Source organism: Pagrus pagrus, assembly GCF_965226575.1.
Source record: "Pagrus pagrus genome assembly, chromosome: 13".
Classification (NCBI taxonomy): domain Eukaryota; kingdom Metazoa; phylum Chordata; class Actinopteri; order Spariformes; family Sparidae; genus Pagrus; species Pagrus pagrus.
The window spans coordinates 31,630,281-31,650,118 of NC_140197.1; the positions used below are offsets into that span (position 1 = coordinate 31,630,281).

The 19,838-nt window shown below is 45.4% G+C and overlaps 1 protein-coding gene across 3 annotated transcripts in view; it reads right to left on the reverse strand.

The window, feature by feature from the left end:
* Window positions 1–887: 887 nt before the first annotated feature.
* Window positions 888–19,838, reverse strand: part of crhr1 (corticotropin releasing hormone receptor 1) — a 24,330-nt gene continuing 5,379 nt past the window's right edge. The window contains exons 1-11 of one of the 3 annotated variants that reach the window (XM_084371338.1): window positions 19,415–19,489; window positions 15,053–15,125; window positions 10,068–10,174; window positions 8,478–8,598; window positions 7,512–7,665; window positions 7,347–7,407; window positions 7,121–7,193; window positions 5,955–6,040; window positions 5,558–5,696; window positions 1,723–1,764; window positions 888–1,603 (exon numbers count right to left, since the gene is read on the reverse strand). In XM_084371338.1, the coding sequence (XP_084227464.1) occupies window positions 1,463–1,603; window positions 1,723–1,764; window positions 5,558–5,696; window positions 5,955–6,040; window positions 7,121–7,193; window positions 7,347–7,407; window positions 7,512–7,665; window positions 8,478–8,598; window positions 10,068–10,174; window positions 15,053–15,106 (978 nt within the window). In that variant the 5' untranslated portion in view covers window positions 15,107–15,125; window positions 19,415–19,489 and the 3' untranslated portion in view covers window positions 888–1,462. Of the gene's footprint in view, window positions 1,604–1,722; window positions 1,765–5,557; window positions 5,697–5,954; window positions 6,041–7,120; window positions 7,194–7,346; window positions 7,408–7,511; window positions 7,666–8,477; window positions 8,599–10,067; window positions 10,175–15,052; window positions 15,126–19,414; window positions 19,498–19,838 lie in introns of those variants that run through there. The other 2 variants (XM_084371336.1, XM_084371337.1) reach the window with 2 other exon arrangements.

Consider the following 19,838-nt stretch of genomic DNA (forward strand, 5'->3'; position numbering starts at 1 on the left):
CACGTTCACGCCGGTAATCACACGACGCGTAGTGACTACGTGTAACATTCATGCGTTTTTATGCGAACGCACGCATTAACGCTCGCATGAAGATAATTGAACATTTTTGTCACACGCTCACATGTAGGCGAAAATGACGTGCGCAAACTATGTAATGCGTAACAAGATGCTGCGTGCGTATGAAGCAGCGTGCGCACGTCTGTCTGTCACTGTTTGACAAATGTTGTCACGCGTTCACACACGCGTGCGGTCGCAGTTTCTGATGTGCGACCGGGAGTTGATCTGCACCGTGCGCAACACACCGCGTACTTAGACGCCTCGCGTAGTCGGCCTTTTCATTTTATTGAAGTGTCGTCAACCAGGGGAGGCAGCAGTAAGCCAGACACTGCTGCCAGCATCTCAAAAGAAGAAGAAGAAGAAGAAGAAGAAGAAGAAAAAGAAGAAGAAAGGTGATAGATACAAAAAGACTCATCTGCCGGGAGTGTGTTGCAGCTATTGAGGTGCACAAACCTAACGCACCTCTCCAGCGGTCCCAGCAGGTCTCAATGAACTGATCACCTGCGGGGGGCGTGGTTAACTTACAAATGTTTGTCATTGATTTTGTGTCTTATGTGAGAAACAAAGTAAAAGAAACAGCAACAGAACACTTTCTCTGTCTTCACTGAACAAATGAATCATGTCATGTAAAAGTCTGTATGTCTGTATCTCGTATTGGATCGATTGCGCCATCTACTGGATGAACATGGAACACAGAACAACTACGCGAGGCGTCAAAGTACGCAGTGTGTTGCGCACGGTGCAGATCAACTTCCAGTCGCACATCAGAAACTGCGACCGCACGCGTGTGTGAACGCGTGACAACATTTGTCAAACAGTGACAGACAGACGTGCGCACGCTGCTTCGTACGCACGCAGCTTCTTGTTACGCGTGAAATACAGTCTGCACGTAACAACGCACGCACGCACGCACGCACGCACGCATAACAAAATTCTCATGCGTGCACACACCCGTTGCTGCGCATCTCTCTGGTTGTTTTGACATTGATATACCTTCATAGAGTGTGTGTGAGTTTGTGTGAATGTGTGTGAGTGTGAGTGTGTGTGTGTGCTGTTAAAAGAGAGAAGGCTGGTGATCAATATACAATAGAGACAAATATAGCTGATCAATAACACTAATCAATAAATACATTTGATTGCAGATCATGGACACAGTCCAGCTGCCCGACGTCAAGACTGTCTGTGACTTTGTGGAAGCAGCTTATTGGTCAGGTCCAGTGATTGGTCATCACAAGAAGAGGGGCAGGGCCAGGCAGGGTCTCCCTCTGATTGGCTCCACAAATCTGTGTCCTGCACTGTGATTGGCTAGTCTGATCTGATCCATTGGTTGTTGTTACCAGGTCCTGACTCACAGTGAAGCCTCTGATTGGCTGACTGGACTGACATCACAGCCTGTGAGAGTGTGTCAGAGGTTGGAGGACTGTTTGATGCTGTGGAAGGACACTCTGCTCGGTGACGTCGGCAGTGAAGTGGCGCGCACCGCCCGGCTGCGGAACGAGCTGCGGTCCTGCCAACGAATCCAACGCTTCTTGACTGCCGACCGCACCTGCACACAGACAGACAGGTAGAGACGCTAACGTATGACATCATCATATAAAATATAAAGGTTCCGAGTGTGGAAGTCTGAGGAACCCGTTCAAGATCCCAGAACAGGAGATCATTTACCTCACTGTTGAGGAAACAGTAGAACACCGAGACGAAGAAGCCCTGCAGAGACACAGAGGACCTGAGTTAGCTGCTAACTGTGCTAACAGGCTGCTAATTGTGCTACCAGGCTGTTAACTGTGCTAACAGGCTGCTAACTGCCCTAACAGGCTGCTAACTGTGCTAACAGGCTACTAACTGCATTACCAGGCTGTTAACTGTGCTAACAGGCTGCTAACATGTTACAAGTTACAAATACAATCAAAATACAAGGGCAGATATAGAAACAATAAAGTACTATATACAATAAAATGCTGAGGTATTGAGTAAAGTGGAACATAAGGTGCAGTTTTATTTACAGTAATAATAATTTAAAGGGGACATATTATGCAAAACTCACTTTTTCCTTGCTTTAGTACGTATATTTGCGTATCCGGAGTGCCTCCCCACCCCGTAAGCATGAGTTTCGACAACTAAGTCAATATTTTGTACCTGGCGGAGTCAGGAATTGAGTCTAAACGACCCGTTTGGATTTCACCCGGACTGTTACGTAACAGTCCGGTCATTTGAATACTCCTGCCCTCGCGCTGGGTATCTCCTCCCACACTACGCCAGCTACCTGAACAAGGATCCGCCATTTTCTCGTTCTCGCTTCACTTGTACGCGACAGCCTGACTGCTACCATGTACAACCCGAAAGCCAAGCACTGCTGCTCTGTCGTCGGATGCACGGATCCTTATGTTTCGCTACATCGCCTCCCTACCAAAGAGGATATCAGAGTGAAGTGGCTACATTTTATTTATCAGGGAAACGTCCCAGCTTCAGTGAGCAGAAGCGTTATGGTCTGTGCCAGTCACTTCACGCCGGACTGTTTCAGCAACCAGGGTCAGTATAAGGCTGGACTGGCACCGAGATTGTCCCTTAAAAGATGGATCCATACCCGCTGTCAATGATGGAGCTGTAAGTATTTAAAAAACAGTATAGTTTGTGTTACTTTGGTCTTTCAGCACATGAGCTAATGCTAACAGTGGATGTAAATATGAGGCTGATTAACATTACATGTGAAGTTATCAACGTTGGGCTTACTGGCCGTAGGATTCACGATAATGTTAATGTTACCAAACGTTAATTTGTCATATCAGCACTCTTTTAAAACATGACAGTGAATTGAGAAAATGAATTAGGATACTGAGATTTTATCGCTTCTAACCGGCTGATGAACCACTGCTCGGCCGTGAACATGGGGAGGAGACGGGGTGAAATGTCTCAGTTGTTCGCGCACAGTGAGCTGCTGTTCCGCTGTGAACAAGCAGAGGAGATGGTATGAAATGGTCTGTTATTCATGGCCAGTGAGCTACCTTAATTCATTAGCATGTTGTGCTAAAGGACAGTGTGTTAGACGCCCGGCAGTGGAACGACTTCCTGGGTGTTGGTATAATACGTGTGTAGCGTTAGCTGTAGCGTTAGCTGTAGGCTACAGCTAACGCTACAGCCTGTAGCATTAGTTGCTGGCATGAGAGACCAGACCTGAGAGTACCAAAAAGTTATCTGCAGTAAAGCAATCACTACTTTGTTTTGGAGCTGGAGACAGGGGCTACCTGCTGCATGTCTGCTGTGCTACTATCAGTTATATGCAGACATGGACACAGAAAAGTTGCTTCGCGTTGTGTATTGCTCGTTGCCATGGTCACGTGATGCCGTCCTCATGTCTTCCGGCCGGCAGGAAGAGGTGGGCGGCGCACAAAGTAGCTCATTAGCATTAAAGGGAAAGGCACTGAAACCGGCCGCTTAGAGCAGGACTGTGAAACTGGTGTGTAAAGAACCCTGCTGTGCTCAATCTGTAGGTTTTTTCGAAAGCATGTTACCATCATTCCATTAAGATATCAAGGAACCATGTCAACACGCAGAAATGAGCACAATATGTCACCTTTAACTACAGTAATAATAATTTAACTACAGTTATGATAATTTAAGATTATTTGTGCATTATAAAGTCTGATGGCAGCAGGTAGGAATGATTTCCTGTGCCGTTCCTTTAGGCAGCAGGTTGAATGAGACTGTTGCTTGTCCAGAGTTTTGTGGAGTGGGTGAGAGACATTGTCCATGATAGCCAGCAGTTCTGCCAGCAGCCTGTCCTCCACCACCTCCTCCAGGGTGATGAGCTCCGAGCCAACAACAGACTCTGTCTTCCTGATGAGTTTGTTCAGTCTCTTGGCATCCTTCACTTCGATGTCGCACCCCAGGACACCACAGCCAAGAAGATGGTGCTCGCAAAAACAGACTGATAGAACATCTGGAGCATCTGGTTGCAGACATTAAAGGACCTGAGCCTCCTCAGGAAGTAAAGCCAACTCAGGCCCTTCTTGTAAACTGCCTCTGTGTTTGTAGACCACTCCAGTTAATTGTCCAGCACAACACCCAGGTCTTTGTCTGAGTCCACAATGTCAACATCTGTCCCACCAATGCAGACTGGAGAGGGCGGGGGCTGGTTCCCCACCAATGCAGACTGGAGAGGGCGGGGGCTGGTTCCTCCTGAAGTCCACCACCATCTCTTTCGTCTTCACCACGTTTAGCTGCAGGTGGTTCTCCCCACACCACTTAACAAAACTGTCAACCAGGTCCCTAAACTAACCCTCCCTCCCGCCCTCTACATGCCCCACAATGGCCGTGTCATCAGAGAATTTCTGCAGATGACACGACTCAGTGTGGTACTTAAAGTCTGCAGTGTAGGTGGTGAAGAGGAAGGGAGACAGCACAGTTCTGTAATCTCACAAACTGCGGTCTGCCCGTCAGATAGTCATCGACCCATCTTTAACATTTGCATACAGCAGATCTATTGTCTTATTTTCCCGTGTAGTGCATTTTACAAACTGGCGAAACATTGGGGGTGTTGATGAGAGACGTGGTTGGAGTCACCTGTGATGGTGATGAAGGCTCCTGGGTTTTTGTCTGAAGTCCCGCGGTCACAGCCTGGATGACGTCACACGCAGCTTCTACGTTCCCAGATGGTGGAATGTGAACAGTGATGGTGATGACATTAGTAGACTCCCGTGGAAAATAATATGTAGGAAGTCCGATGTCAATGAGCTTGATGTCCGAGCTGCAAACGTGCTCTTTCACAGAGATGTGCCCGGGGTGACACCACCTGTTGTTTACGAGCACAGCGAGCCCTCCCCCTTTTTTCTTGCCGCTCGCGGTGGTGTCTCTGTCAGCTGGGACCGTGTGGAAGCCGGGGATGGTTGTGTTGGAGTCCGGTATCTGCTCATGTAGCCACATTTCCATGAAACACATAACAATGGACACTCTGTACTCTCTCTGAGTCCTGGTCGAACACTTCTAGTTCGTCCATGTTATTAGCCAGGAACCTTACATTTCCCGTAATAACTGCAGGGATGCAGGGTTTAAACTTCCTACTCTTCCTTCTCCGTTTAACACCCGCTCTGCAGCCTCGCCATCTCCTCCTTAGCTCCTCTGGTATTGTGGGTCTCTCCCCGGCTCAGAGGGTTGGGGACCTCGGGGCAATTAGCTGGTCACGGTTGTAAACAATGCCGGCTGTATTGCAGGTATGGCTTCCAGTCATCAGGAGAGACCCAAGTACAAAAAAAGTTAAAAGAAGGTATCCAAACCGATGAAAAAGCATCTTGATGTGTGGATAATGTATAAATCCACAGCGCAGTGTACAGCTATGAAGGAAAAACAAGCTAAAAACACAATAAAAACTAGGAAGTACCGGGAGCTGCTACGATAGGCTGCCACTAGCACGGTGCCATCTTGACAGGCTGCTAACTGTGTTACTAGGCTGCTAACTGTGCTAACAACATTGAGAGGTGATGGAGGTTAACCCTAACAGACGCACCTGGAAGGACTCCAGGATGGAGTTAAAGTAGATGAAGACAATCTGAGCAACTTCGTCTTCTCCTCCAGGATTCACAAAGAACAGCATGTAGGTGATTCCTAACAGAGGCAGCAGCACCAGAGTCGCCTTCACCGCCTTCCTGCAGGAACAACATCATCAGAGACGACACTCAGCATGTGACTGACAGAGAAGACACAGGTGTGTCATAGTACAGAGGTGTGTCATGACGCTGTATCCTGTAAGGTCTTTGACAACGTCTCAGACAGGGTTTAGTTCAGATAAGTTTCTCCACAAAGCCTCCAACAGTTTCTGACTGTTGATGAAGTCTCTCTGTGTCCTCAGTCAGTGGTGACTTGTTGTGTTTACCTGTCTGCTCACCTGTTAAAGGTATTCGTACCTGTACTGGATGGTCTCTGAGGTGGTTGACGCCCTCAGCTTGGTCATCAGGATCCGAACGATGTTAAACAGGAAGACAAAATTAATCTGAAAAGAAGAAGAGACGAACTCACAGCATTGTGTTTAAAGTCAGTTTGACTGAGTTAGATTTCAACCAACCAACCGACCAACCAACAAACAACCAACCAACCAATCAACAAACAACCAACAACAACCAACCAACAAACAACCAACCAACCAACTGTCATGAGAATTTTGTGCTATATGTAGAAGAATGCGAATTGATGTTACACAGCCCTTTTTAGAGAGACTGTGAACTGTGACCTGTGACTTGTGACTTCTTCTATGGCCTTGCCTTGAAACTTGTTAAACTTACTTAACCTAAGTAAGGAATCGACAGACACCAAAGATAAACATTCTCCTCTCTGTAAATGGGCTTGAATAAGCATCTATTATAGTGATGACACACCCAGAGTGAGAGAGGGAGATAAATACCCTGATTTCCTCTTTAGACAGTGAGTCTTCACTTTGTAACTGACCTGCGTGTTGCTCTGTGAATGCTCCTCTTGTACAAGATTTAAAAACCCTTGTTTAAACTTGGAGCTGAGTCCGATCTCCTTCCTCCAGTTCTAAATGAACAAACAAACAACCAACCAACAACCAACCAACCAACCAGCAAACAACCAACGACAACCAACCAACCAACCAACCAACAAACAACCAACCAAACAACCAACCAACCAACCAACCAACCAACCAACCAACAACAAACAAACACACAACCAACAACCAACCAACCAACAAACAATCAACAACAACCAACCAACCAACAAACAACCAACAACAACCAACCAACAGCAACCAACCAACAACAACCAACCAACCAACAACCAACAACCAACCAACAACCAACAAAATACCAACAACAACCAACCAACAAACAACCCAACAAACAACCAACAACCAACCAACCAACAAACAACAAACCAACCAACCAACAAACAACAAACCAACCAACCAACAACCAACCAACCAACCAACCAACAACCAACAACCAACCAACCAACCAACAACAGGCTGGACAGGGTGGACAGGCTGTTTTTAAGGTGGACGGGATGTCTTTTAGGTGGACGGGCTGTATGTATGGTAGACTGAGCAGGTTCTTACCAGCAGGACCAGGATCATGGGCCCTTGGTAGATGTAGTCCGTGTAAACTCCAGCTCTCTTTCCAAACCAGCACCTGTCAATCAAAACACAACCACAAATCAGATTGCTCCTCCTCTCTGATTGGCTGTCGGATTTCAGTTCAACCTCTGTTCAGAGCTACCTGCAGGTAACCATAGCAACAGGTGACCACCTGTAGAGATAATAACAGACTGATCATGTGACTCACTTCTCGTTGTCGTAGTAAAGTTTCCCAAAGGCCCACGCCACGATGATCGGGAACGGAATACCTGCGGACAGACAGACAGGAGGACAGACAGGTTAACTGACACGTGGACAGACAGGTAGACAGACAGGAGGACTGACAGGTAGACAGACAGGTGGACTAACTGACCCCAGCCAATGCAGATGAACATCCACTTCCTGAGCTTGTCGGTTGAGTACGTGAGGACGACGGCCGTGTGCAGATAGCAACCTTCACCAAACATCCAGAAGAAGTTCGTCACATGGAAATAATTATAACTTGCTGTGACCAACCTGCACCACACCTGAGGAAGAGGAGGAGCGGAGGAGGAGGAGAGAGGAGAGGAGGAGGAGAAGAGGGGAAACAAAGAGTTTACTTCTTCTCTCTGTTTTGTTGCCATGGTCACCAGTAAAAAACAAATAAGATGGTGTGACGTCAACGTGATGTCACAGCTATATTTTTGTCTTAGCACGTGGTCAGTGCAGACCATCTCCATGGTAACCAGTCAGTGAGTAGAGCAGGTGTTTCCACAGGTGACTCCTCAACCTGCCAATCATCCAATCACAGGCCGACAGAAACCCGCGCAGTCTGAACGTGCAGCCTCAGTGTGGAGTCGGACGTAAACTGAGAGACGAAGAAGTTCTGCATCAGAGTGACGGCGGTGGAGCACACCGTCAGCTGGCGTCCGCGTTACATCTCGGTGTAAAGTCGCGTTACTGAGGCCGCTCGTGGTGATCAGGAGCCTCCCACACGGGGGCAGCTGGAGGAGTTGTCGGCGTGGCGAGGCGTAGCTCTGCTGACGCTGCTGCTCACCTGACTGAAGGACCTACAGGTGAGCTGAGTCTGTCTGTCTGTCTGTCTCTCTGTCTCTGTCTGTCTCTTTGTATCTGTCTGTCTCTCTGTCCCTGTGTGTGTGTCTGTCTGTCTGTCTGTGTGTGTTGCTTTTGTTTTTTTGGTTGAACTGTAGATGACTGAACTCTGACACACACACACACACACACTGAGTTATATCTGATTTCTGAGTTTCTGTTCGCTGTGTTTTTATTGGTCGGACTCTCCTGACTTCTGACCTCTGATTGGACCTGAAAGTGTCAGAGCTGCTCCAGATGTTGTTACCTGGTTGCTCTCGGTAACAGCTGGGTTCATGGTCAGCTGGACGATGAACCAGGTTGCGTTCCTGAGGATGAACGCTGAGATCAGATTCCAGTGGATGATGTTCCTCAGACAGCGAATACTCCTGCAACACACACACACGCACAGTTTACCTGTAATGGTGTGTTGTGTAGATTACAACCAACGTCTCTGTTGTTGGTTCTGATTCTTTTCATGAGAGATGGCAGTTACACAAAATCTGCATCATATTTTCAGTGAAAACATTGTCAAAGCGCCGGCACCAGACTGAAGACAGGTTGTAGCAACGTGTCTAAAAGCTGCTGTGTTGCATTTTTCATGTCAAACAATAAAAAATCTCAACAGTTCTGATTTTTTTTTACTTCCCCAAAGAACGAAGGACAGTAAGAGAAGAGATCTGAGGCTTCAGGTCATCCACAGAGAGGATGAAATGGTGTCTGTCTGTGTGTAACTACAGTTTTTACTGTGAAAAATGAGGGCCGACCTTAAAACAGCTGTTTTTAAAATGGAGTTTGGTTGAGCAGTGTGTCAGTGGACAAAGCTCCAGGAGAACCAGAACCCTAACTCTTAGCTTCTCTATTTGGACGAGCAGCTTCATGCTCGATCTGTTTTCACTTCCTCGTCCTCAGCAGAAAAAGCTTGATGGCAGCTCTGAACGTGACTCTGCATTCACTGTCTCTTCAAAGTGTTTCTAAGATGACAGAGTGTGTTGTGTGTGATTTTAACGGTAGTATTTGTAAGAACGACCTCCACAGCAGCCTGCTCAAACTTTCTGACGTGAAGAACTCTGCAGACATGAAGCTGCTGATGGTCGAAAGACTGAAAGTAAAACAGCTGCTGAAACAGACACTGACTCGTCTGGACCTTCCTGTCTCACAGCATCAGGCAGGAGAGTTGTTGGTACAGCTGCAACATAAAGATGATGTCCAGGGAGCTGATGATGATGTGAGGTGACAAACATCTTTATTGATAAAAACTATGATAAAAAAACGAGTACAGATCAAGATAAACATGCAGGAAGCCTTAACACAGAAGTTAGAAATAAAGTCACGTGAATCTGTTTTGAAAAGAAATAAAACATTTAAAAACACAAAACACAAAAATAGAAATGAGTCTGTTGGACCGAAGCTTCATTTCATCTCTAATCCTGCTGTGTGATCCTTAATCCTCCAACAATGACTGGACATGACCCAACACACACACACACACACACACACACACACACACTTGGGAAGCTGGCTTTGTTGAGGATCAGGGGGTGAGACAGGATCCGGATGGTTCAGGTTCATCAGAGTCTCAATATTTTTCTTTCATCTAATTCAAATCCATTTAGGTATCAGCTGAGCTCTGAGACGACAGCGCAGGTAAAGGTGTGTTTCACACTTTGAGAAATACACAGTGTGTTTTTGTCTCGTCAGAGTTTAGAGGCCGGCCGGAAAAGATGAACAAACCGACTTAACTTCCCGAGTGTGAGACAAGTCAAGTTACTGCTGTCATTTTGTCCCCGAGCATCCAGCCTCCAATCATTGATCTGTGGAGCAGACAGACAGGTAGGCAAACAGACAGGTACATTACCTGAGTCTCATGAAGAGTGTGAAGGCGAGCAGCAGAGCTCCCAGAGAGATGCAGTGACCCAGGTAGTTGATGATGACAGCAACCTGATAATGGACTTTACTCTTCCTCTAAACACACAGAAACACACAAGAAACACACAGGAAACAGACATAAACACACAGAAACACACAGGAAACACACCGGAAACACAGGAAACACACCGGAAACACAGTAAACACAGGAAACACACAGGAAATATACAAAAACACACAGGAAATACACAGAAACACACAGGAAACACAGAAACACAGGAAACACACAAGAAACACAGGAAACACACAGGAAATATACAGAAACACACAGGAAACACAGAAACACAGGAAACACACAAGAAACACAGGAAACACACAGGAAATATACAGAAACACACAGGAAACACACAGAAACACAGGAAACACACAAGAAACACAGGAAACACAGAAACACAGGAAACACACAGAAACACACAGGAAACACAGAAACACACAGGAAATACACAGAAACACAGGAAACACAGAAACACAGGAAACACACAAGAAACACAGGAAACACACAGGAAATACACAGAAACACACAGGAAACACAGAAACACAGGAAACACACAAGAAACACAGGAAACACACAGGAAATATACAGAAACACACAGGAAACACACAGAAACACAGGAAACACACAAGAAACACAGGAAACACAGAAACACAGGAAACACACAGAAACACACAGGAAACACAGAAACACACAGGAAATACACAGAAACACACAGGAAACACACAAGAAACACAGGAAACACACAGGAAATACACAGAAACACGCAGGAAACACACAGGAAACACAGAAACATACAGGAAACACAGAAACACACAGGAAATACACAGAAACACACAGGAAACACAGAAACATAGGAAATAGAAGCAGTTACTTCAGTTTGTTTGTCTGCCCAACACTAAACTATTACAGTACACACAATGACACAAATGTTAAGCAGTCATCATAACTTAACTTAGTAAAAGCATGGTGGGGTCAAGAGATGTCTGAAAATTTTTATTTAAATCTCTGAGGAAACAGGAGTGAGGAGCGACATTCAAATAGGAGCAATTCTGAGAGAAACTCAGACCTCTACCACTAGTCATCACACCTCTATGACAAGCCCTCACACCTCTACGACTAGTCCTCAGACCTCTATGACTAGCCCTCACACCTCTACGACTAGTCCTCACACCTCTACGACTAGTCTTCACACCTCTATGACTAGCCCTAACACCTCTACGACTAGTCCTCAGACCTCTATGACTAGCCCTCACACCTCTACGACTAGTCCTCACACCTCTATGACTAGCCCTCACACCTCTACGACTAGTCCTCAGACCTCTACGACTAGTCCTCACTCCTCTACGACTAGTCCTCACACCTCTACGACTAGTCCTCAGACCTCTACGACTAGTCCTCACTCCTCTATGACTAGCCCTCAGACCTCTACGACTAGTCATCACACCTCTATGACTAGTCCTCACACCTCTACGACTAGACCTCACTCCTCTATGACTAGCCCTCACACCTCTACGACTAGTCCTCACACCTCTACGACTAGTCCTCACACCTCTATGACTAGCCCTCACACCTCTACGACTAGTCCACAGACCTCTACCACTAGTCCCCACACCTCTATGTCTAGTCCTCACACCTCTACGACTAGTCCTCACACCTCTACGACTAGTCATCACACCTCTATGACAAGCCCTCACACCTCTACGACTAGTCCTCAGACCTCTATGACTAGCCCTCACACCTCTACGACTAGTCCTCACACCTCTACGACTAGTCTTCACACCTCTATGACTAGCCCTAACACCTCTACGACTAGTCCTCAGACCTCTATGACTAGCCCTCACACCTCTACGACTAGTCCTCACACCTCTATGACTAGCCCTCACACCTCTACGACTAGTCCTCAGACCTCTACGACTAGTCCTCACTCCTCTATGACTAGCCCTCAGACCTCTACGACTAGTCATCACACCTCTACAATTAGTCATCAGATATCTACGACTAGTCCTCACACCTCTACGACTAATCCACGTACCTCTATGACTAGTCCTCACACCTCTACGACTAGTCATCAGACCTCTACGACTAGTCATCAAGCCTCTACGACTAGTCCTCACACCTCTACGACCAGTCCTCAGACCTCTATGACTAGTCCTCACACCTCTATGACTAGTCCTCACACCTCTACAATTAGTCATCAGATATCTACGACTAGTCCTCACACCTCTACGACTAGTCCTCAGACCTCTATGACTAGTCCTCACACCTCTATGACTAGCCCTCACACCTCTACGACTAATCCACGTACCTCTATGACTAGTCATCACACCTCTACGACTAGTCCTCAGACCTCTACCACTAGTCCTCACACCTCTACGACTAGTCCTCAGACCTCTATGACTAGTCCTCACACCTCTATGACTAGCCCTCACACCTCTATGGCTAGTCATCACACCTCTACGACTAGTCATCAGATATCTACGACTAGTCCTCACACCTCCACGACTAGTCCTCAGACCTCTATGACTAGTCCTCACACCTCTATGACTAGCCCTCACACCTCTACGACTAATCCACGTACCTCTACGACTAGTCCTCACACCTCTACGACTAGTCCTCAGACCTCTACGACTAGTCATCACACCTATACGATTAGTCCTCAGACCTCTACCACTAGTCTTCACACCTCTACGACTAGTCCTCACACCTCTATGACTAGCCCTCACACCTCTATGACTAGTCATCACACCTCTACGACTAGTCCTCAGACCTCTACCACTAGTCCTCACACCTCTACGACTAGTCCTCAGACCTCTATGACTAGTCCTCACACCTCTATGACTAGCCCTCACACCTCTATGGCTAGTCATCACACCTCTACGACTAGTCCTCACACCTGTTTTACTAGTCCTCATACCTGTTTAACTAGTCCTCACACCTGTGTGACTAGTCAGACTAATTTATCATTTTTAACTATGTTCAAAGTTGGTTCGTAAAGTATCTTTGACTTTGTGTTGCTGTATGAACTTGTCATAGTGCGTGTGTGTGTGTGTGTGTACGCCGTGTGTGTGTGTGTGTCTGTTGCCTTGGTAACGGCTGCAATCTGAATCATTTCTGTTTTTGATTTTATGAATAGAAATTATGCCAAAACATGTAAACATAACGACAAAGGGCAAGTCTTAAGAATCGGAGTGTGTCCTGTGATAAATCATATTTATAACATTTCTTTTATACTCTGTTTACTCTGAACATACACAAACACAAACACAACCACACACACCAAACACCTTTCTCTCTTATTAATTACGGCTCTATGACTGGCCGGCAGCCAACTCCACTGTCCAATCAGTGGAGAGCAGGAAAGAGGCGACAGATTCTCTCAGCAGGAAACAAAGAGAGAGACACTGACTGTGTTACATGACAGAACATGTTGGAGCCATATTGCTTATATATGAAATGTTTCTGTTTGAATACTGGTATTTATGTGTTTTATTTTTATATTTAGAATTATTATATTATTGTACATATTCTCATGTCACAGTATTATGCTTTGGTTTGGAATGATTGCTCCCCCTATGATTTGCTTATTGTATCATCTGTGGCTCGATGATTGAGGATTAATTGTCAGGTGTGTTTAAATGGAAGGAAGTGTTTTCGCTTGGACATGGACGGGGTGATCATACAGTTTTTTAACCACCGAATAATATCAGTTTACTATCAGTATCGTTTTTGTTTCGTTTCACAGATTATCCATTGGTTGATCGTTTTGGAATTGTGCATCCTGATTTATGGAATTCGTTTGGGATCGCAATAAATTGCATTGGATGAATTAATCTATGACTACCGGGTGATTGTTGGAAGGTGCGTCTGAAAAGGTTTACCCCGATCTGGTCTTGGCTGATGGCGTTGTATTGCAAGCTGATACAGAACATATGGACACACACACACACACACACACACACACACACACCTCACTGAGGGTCCAGATGGTTCACACTGATCTCTCTTGACGTCGGCATTCACACTGACGTTTTATCACTCACTCATCCATTCACACTCAACTCTGATTGGCTCAGGCTTGTTTGTTGTTGTTTATTTATTTGATTGTGCGTGTGTGTGTGTGTGTTTGTTTTCCAGATGCACTGAGCTGGTTGTTATGTTGCAGCTGAAGTGGTTTTTTCTTCAGAAACATACAAATATGTGGACATGGAAGTGGAGGGATTTCTCCTGTGAGGCAGGTTAAACTCACTATCATCATCATCATCACCATCATCATCACCATCATCACCATCATCATCATCACCATCATTATCATCATCACCATCATCATCATCACCATCATCATCATCACCATCATTATCATCACCACCATCATCATCACCATCACCATCATCATCATCACCATCATCATCACCATCATCATCACCATCATCACCATCATCATCATCACCATCATTATCATCATCACCATCATCATCATCACCATCATCATCATCACCATCATTATCATCACCACCATCATCATCACCATCACCATCATCATCATCACCATCACCATAACCATCATCATCATCACCATCACCATCATCACCATCATCATCATCATCACCATCATCATCATCACCATCATCACCATCATCATCATCACCACCACCGTCATCACCATCATCATCATCATCATCATCAGGTAGTGTAGTGTAAGTCTCAGAGTTCTGCACAGACTGTCTGAGTGAGTTTAAATGTGACGATACACCAGTCTGATGAGAGGCTGTGAACATTTCTTCAAACTCCAGCGACCTGCTGAGCTGGTTGACTTTCTGCTCAGAGGACCGGTTAACATACTTCTGAAACTAGTCCCTCTACATCTGAAACTGGTACCTTAACCTCTGAAACTAGTCCCTCTAACTCTAGTCTCTACCTACCTCTATAAACCCTTTGAGCTCTGAGTTGAACATCAACAGTTGTTTGAAGAACATCTGGCTGATCTTTCTTGTCCTGTGGAAGAAAAACCCTGACAATAGTTTTGTAGAATGATTCTTCATGGTGGTAGTTCTGGTTAGTTTAAGAATGACTTTCTTTCATCAGTAAGAAGTTAGGACGGACAGACAGACAGTAAAGCAGACAGACAAGCAGACAGACAGACAGGTGGTACAAAGTGGTTTCAGGTCAACAAACAGTCAGGACAAATATGTGCCCCCTGAGTGAGTGTGATCTATTATAGATGCCAGTATCAGAAAAACACATTATCACCCAATACACTGTGGGCCGGATCTACTAAGATCCCAAATTGCTTGTACTAATCTGCGTGGGCAATCTAGAAATTTGTGTGTGGGGTTGAACCGCGGTTTGCGGGCGATTTACTAAGAGTGATTGCATTAATGACAACAGGTGCAAACGTGTTGGAGACACGCCTATTTAAATGAGGGTTTAGTGTGTTTCATGGTTTTCAGCATGGCGAGTTTGAGAGAGCGAAAGCGCAAAGTGAAATTGGACCCTTTGGAAAAGAAGTGTTGGTGGAGGAAGCGAATAAACATTTCAATGAGCTGCAGCAAAGGAATCTGACGGCCGCGCAAAGGAACGCCGTGTGGGAGAAAATCGGTGAAAAAGTTAATGCTGTTGGAAAAAACAGGTGAACAGTGGATGAAGTGAAAAGGAGATACCAAGACATCAGAAGAAGAACAAAAGAAAAATTGGCGTATAATAATATAAATATAATAATAATAGTAAACTTGCAAGGAATTTTGTTATTGCAGGTAGTGCGTGACTCCTTCTCGTAGCTGGCTCCAAATCCTCCAACAGCTCCAAAATGGCCAGGCTGGATAGGCGATATGTTCTAATGATAGTTTCCTCATTCATCCCAAAAATGTTCACACGAGGGTGAAAAATGCGTCTCGGCGTCTCCTTCATTGTTTCGGCGTCTCCTTCTTGCAACAATAACGGCAGACGTGTGCGCAATTACGCATACAAACCGTTTGCACCTCCCTTTGAGACGTGTTAAATATAGACACAGTTTCTATGAGCAAAATTGCTTTCCAGTTTGATAAATCACTTTGCGTGTGCTAAATTAATATATTTACATTTTCTCCACCCACAACACGCACAATTGCGTGTAAACACCCCATGTTGCATATTCATTGCTGCAAACGTACTAACTGAATGCAGACGCGCTATTTTGCACCTTTGACAGACGCAACCCTTTTTGCGCACTGTTAGTAAATCAGTTTGTAAATTTTTTTGCGTGTGCAAGCAGTTTGCACACGTTTTAATACACGCAAACCTTTAGTAGATCCAGCCCTGTAGGTGTTAACTTCTACACACACACACACACACTCCCAAAAGAGTTTTCTTGTCTGATGCGTCTCTGAGGACATACGTGTGCTCTGTCAGGACTCCAAAGTCTTTTCATCTTTAAAGAGGAACTAAAGACTAAATCTATTTTCTAAGTCAGTCAGTTATAAGTGGAGTCCTCAAGAGTCTGTTCACTGTGATGGCTGATCTTTATCTTAATCTAACCCTAACCCCTAACCCATACTTTTAATTGTTTTACTGTTCTGAGTTTTATCTATTAAAATCTTGTGTAAATATATGTAATAATTACGGTTTACTATGTGCGATGATATGAATATTGATAAATGTATAATTAAACTTGTTAAAATGTACATTTTGGTGTTATGTTGTTTTTAAAAAAATATATCATGACACAATGAAGGCATTCATCACTCAACTGGGTATTTACATGAGAGATTATAGAGTTTAAAAAACAGCGGTCAAAATGGCCGCTCACGGCCGTTCTAGTAGTTTTGGAAATCCGGTCCTTCTAATGTTTTAACAAGAAGCATTTTTGGGGGGCGGGTGGGGGACCCGTTGTGTGATAGCGGAGCGGAGAGTCAGCGGCTGGATTTTGCACCCACGGTCAGTAGTATTAGCAGGTGTATAGGCAAACAAACAAACAACAACCACAACGACCATTATTCATTGTATTATTACATTTGTGGGAAGTTATTGCAATAAAGATTTTCACTTCCCCACAAACGTAATAGTTATTACATTTGTGGGAAATCGCGTGTCACGTTTGTAGTAGGCAGCGGCTATTATGTTTGTGGAAAATGTATTACGTTTGTGGTTTATTACATTTGTGGACATTATTACATTGGCGGGCGTTACAGGCTACATCTAATAATATATATACAAATAGACTCTCATCGGCCGGAGTGTGTTGCAGCTATTCAGGTGCACAAACCTAACGCACCTCTCCAGCGGTCCCAGCAGTCCTCAATGAACTGATCACCTGCGGGGGGCGTGGTTAACTTACAAATGTTTGTCATTGATTTTGTGTCTTATGTGAGGAAGCAAAGTAAAGAAACAGCAACAGAACACTTTCTCTGTCTTCATTGAACAAATGAATCATGTCATGCAGAAGCCTGTGTGTGTGTGTGTGTGTGTGTGTGTGTGTGTGTGTGTGAGCCTGTATGTCTGTATCTCGTATTGGATCGATGGCTCCATCTACTGGATGAAAGTGGAACACACAACAACTACGGAGGCGTTTATGTACGCGGAGTGGTGCGCACGGTGCAGATCAACTTCCGGTCGCACATCAGAATCTGCGACCGCACGTGTGTGTGAACGCGTAACAACATTTCTCAAACAGTGACAGACAGACGTGCGCACGCTGCTTCATACGGACGCAGCTTCTCGTTACGCGTGACATAGTTTGCGCACGTCATTTCCGCCTACGTGTGAGCGCGTGACAAAATTTAAGTTAATGCGTGCGTTTGCAAAAAAACCCTTGAATGTTACGCGTAGTCACTGCGCGTCGTGTGATTACCGGCGTGCAGCAGTCATCACGCGTGAACGTGCGTGTGAACGGGGGACCATTATAAGTCAATGAGGAAACTACATCACACGTCAGGCACTGCTTGCTGCACAGGCGTCAAAGCACGCGCGTGTGACACGTTCAGTTGATAGGTGCGCACGCATTATGACACGATTCTACCACCATATGTCTGTGTGTGTGCGTGTGTGTGTGTGTGTGTGTGTCTGTGTGTGTGTTGATGTGTGTTGGTGTATGGCGGTAGAATCGTGTCATAATGCGTGCGCACCTATCAACTGAACGTGTCACACGCGCGTGCTTTGACGCCTGTGCAGCAAGCAGCACCTGACGTGTAACGTAGTTTCCTCATTGACTTATAATGGTCCCCCGTTCACACGCACGTTCACGCGTGATGACTGCTGCACGCCGGTAATCACACGACGCGTAGTGACTACGGGTAACATTCATGCGTTTTTATGCGAACGCACGCATTAATGCTCGCATGAAGATAATTGAACATTTTTGTCACACGCTCACACGTAGGCGCAAATGACGTGCGCAAACTATGTCACGCGTAACGAGAAGCTGCGGGCGTATGAAGCAGCGTGCGCACGTCTGTCTGTCACTGTTTGAGAAATGTTGTCACGCGTTCACACACACGTGCGGTCGCAGTTTCTGATGTGCGACCGGTAGTTGATCTGCACCGTGCGCAACACACCGCGTACTTAGACGCCTCGCGTAGTTGGCCTTTTCATTTTATTGAAGTGTCGTCAACCAGGGGAGGCAGCAATGAGCCAGACACTGCTGCCAGAATTATAAAAGAAGAATGAGAAGGGGAGGAGGAGAAGTGTTTTTTTTTTGTTATATATATATATATATATATATATATATGTATGTATAAAAACGCTGCTGCTCGAGTCCTCAGTGGGAAACAAAGTTAGGTTTGTGTGTGAACGCGTGACAACATTTCTCAAACAGTGACAGACAGACGTGCGCACGCTGCTTCATACGCACGCAGCTTCTTGTTACGCGTGAAATACAATCTGCACGTAACAACGCACGCACACACGCACGCATAACAAAATTATCATGCGTGCACACACACGTTGCTGCGCATCTCTCTGGTTGTTTTGACATCGATATACCTTCATATTGGTGTGTGTTGATGTGTGTGTGTTGATGTGAGTGTGTTGATGTGTGTTGGTGTGTGTGTGTTGATGTGTGTTGATGTGTGTTGGTGTGTGTGTCTGTGTGTGTGTTGATGTGAGTGTGTTGATGTGTGTTGGTGTGTGTGTGTTGATGTGTGTTGGTGTGTGTGTGTTGATGTGTGTTGATGTGTGTGTTGATGTGTGTGTGTTGATGTGAGTGTGTTGATGTGTGTGTGTTAATGTGTGTTGTTGTGTGTGTGTTAATGTGTTTTGATGTGTGTGTTGATGTGTGTGTGTGTTAATGCGTGTGTGTTGATGAGTCTCACCATGACGATGATCTCGGTGCACTGACTGTAGTTTCCTCGAGGGGCCCAGCTGCCGTTAGACTGACACTCTCTGTACACCCGGTCTGAACACACACACACACACACACACACACACACACACACACACACACACAGGGATGATGGTCATTATATAACATTTGCTCAGATAACAGTTGTGTAGTTGAGAATATCAGACAATGTTCTGTTCAGCAGATCATCTCCACAGATGAACTCCACTCTGTGATGTTTGAAGGTAAATTAAATGTGTAGCAGTAAAAAGCTAATGCTAGGCTACAAACAGACGACATCACGGTCACATGACTTAAATGTCTCCACCACTGAGCGTCTTACTGCACAATTACTATCCAGGTTTTCTATAAACTGATCAATGTACAAGTTGTAAAGTCAGAGTGAGAATAGTGTG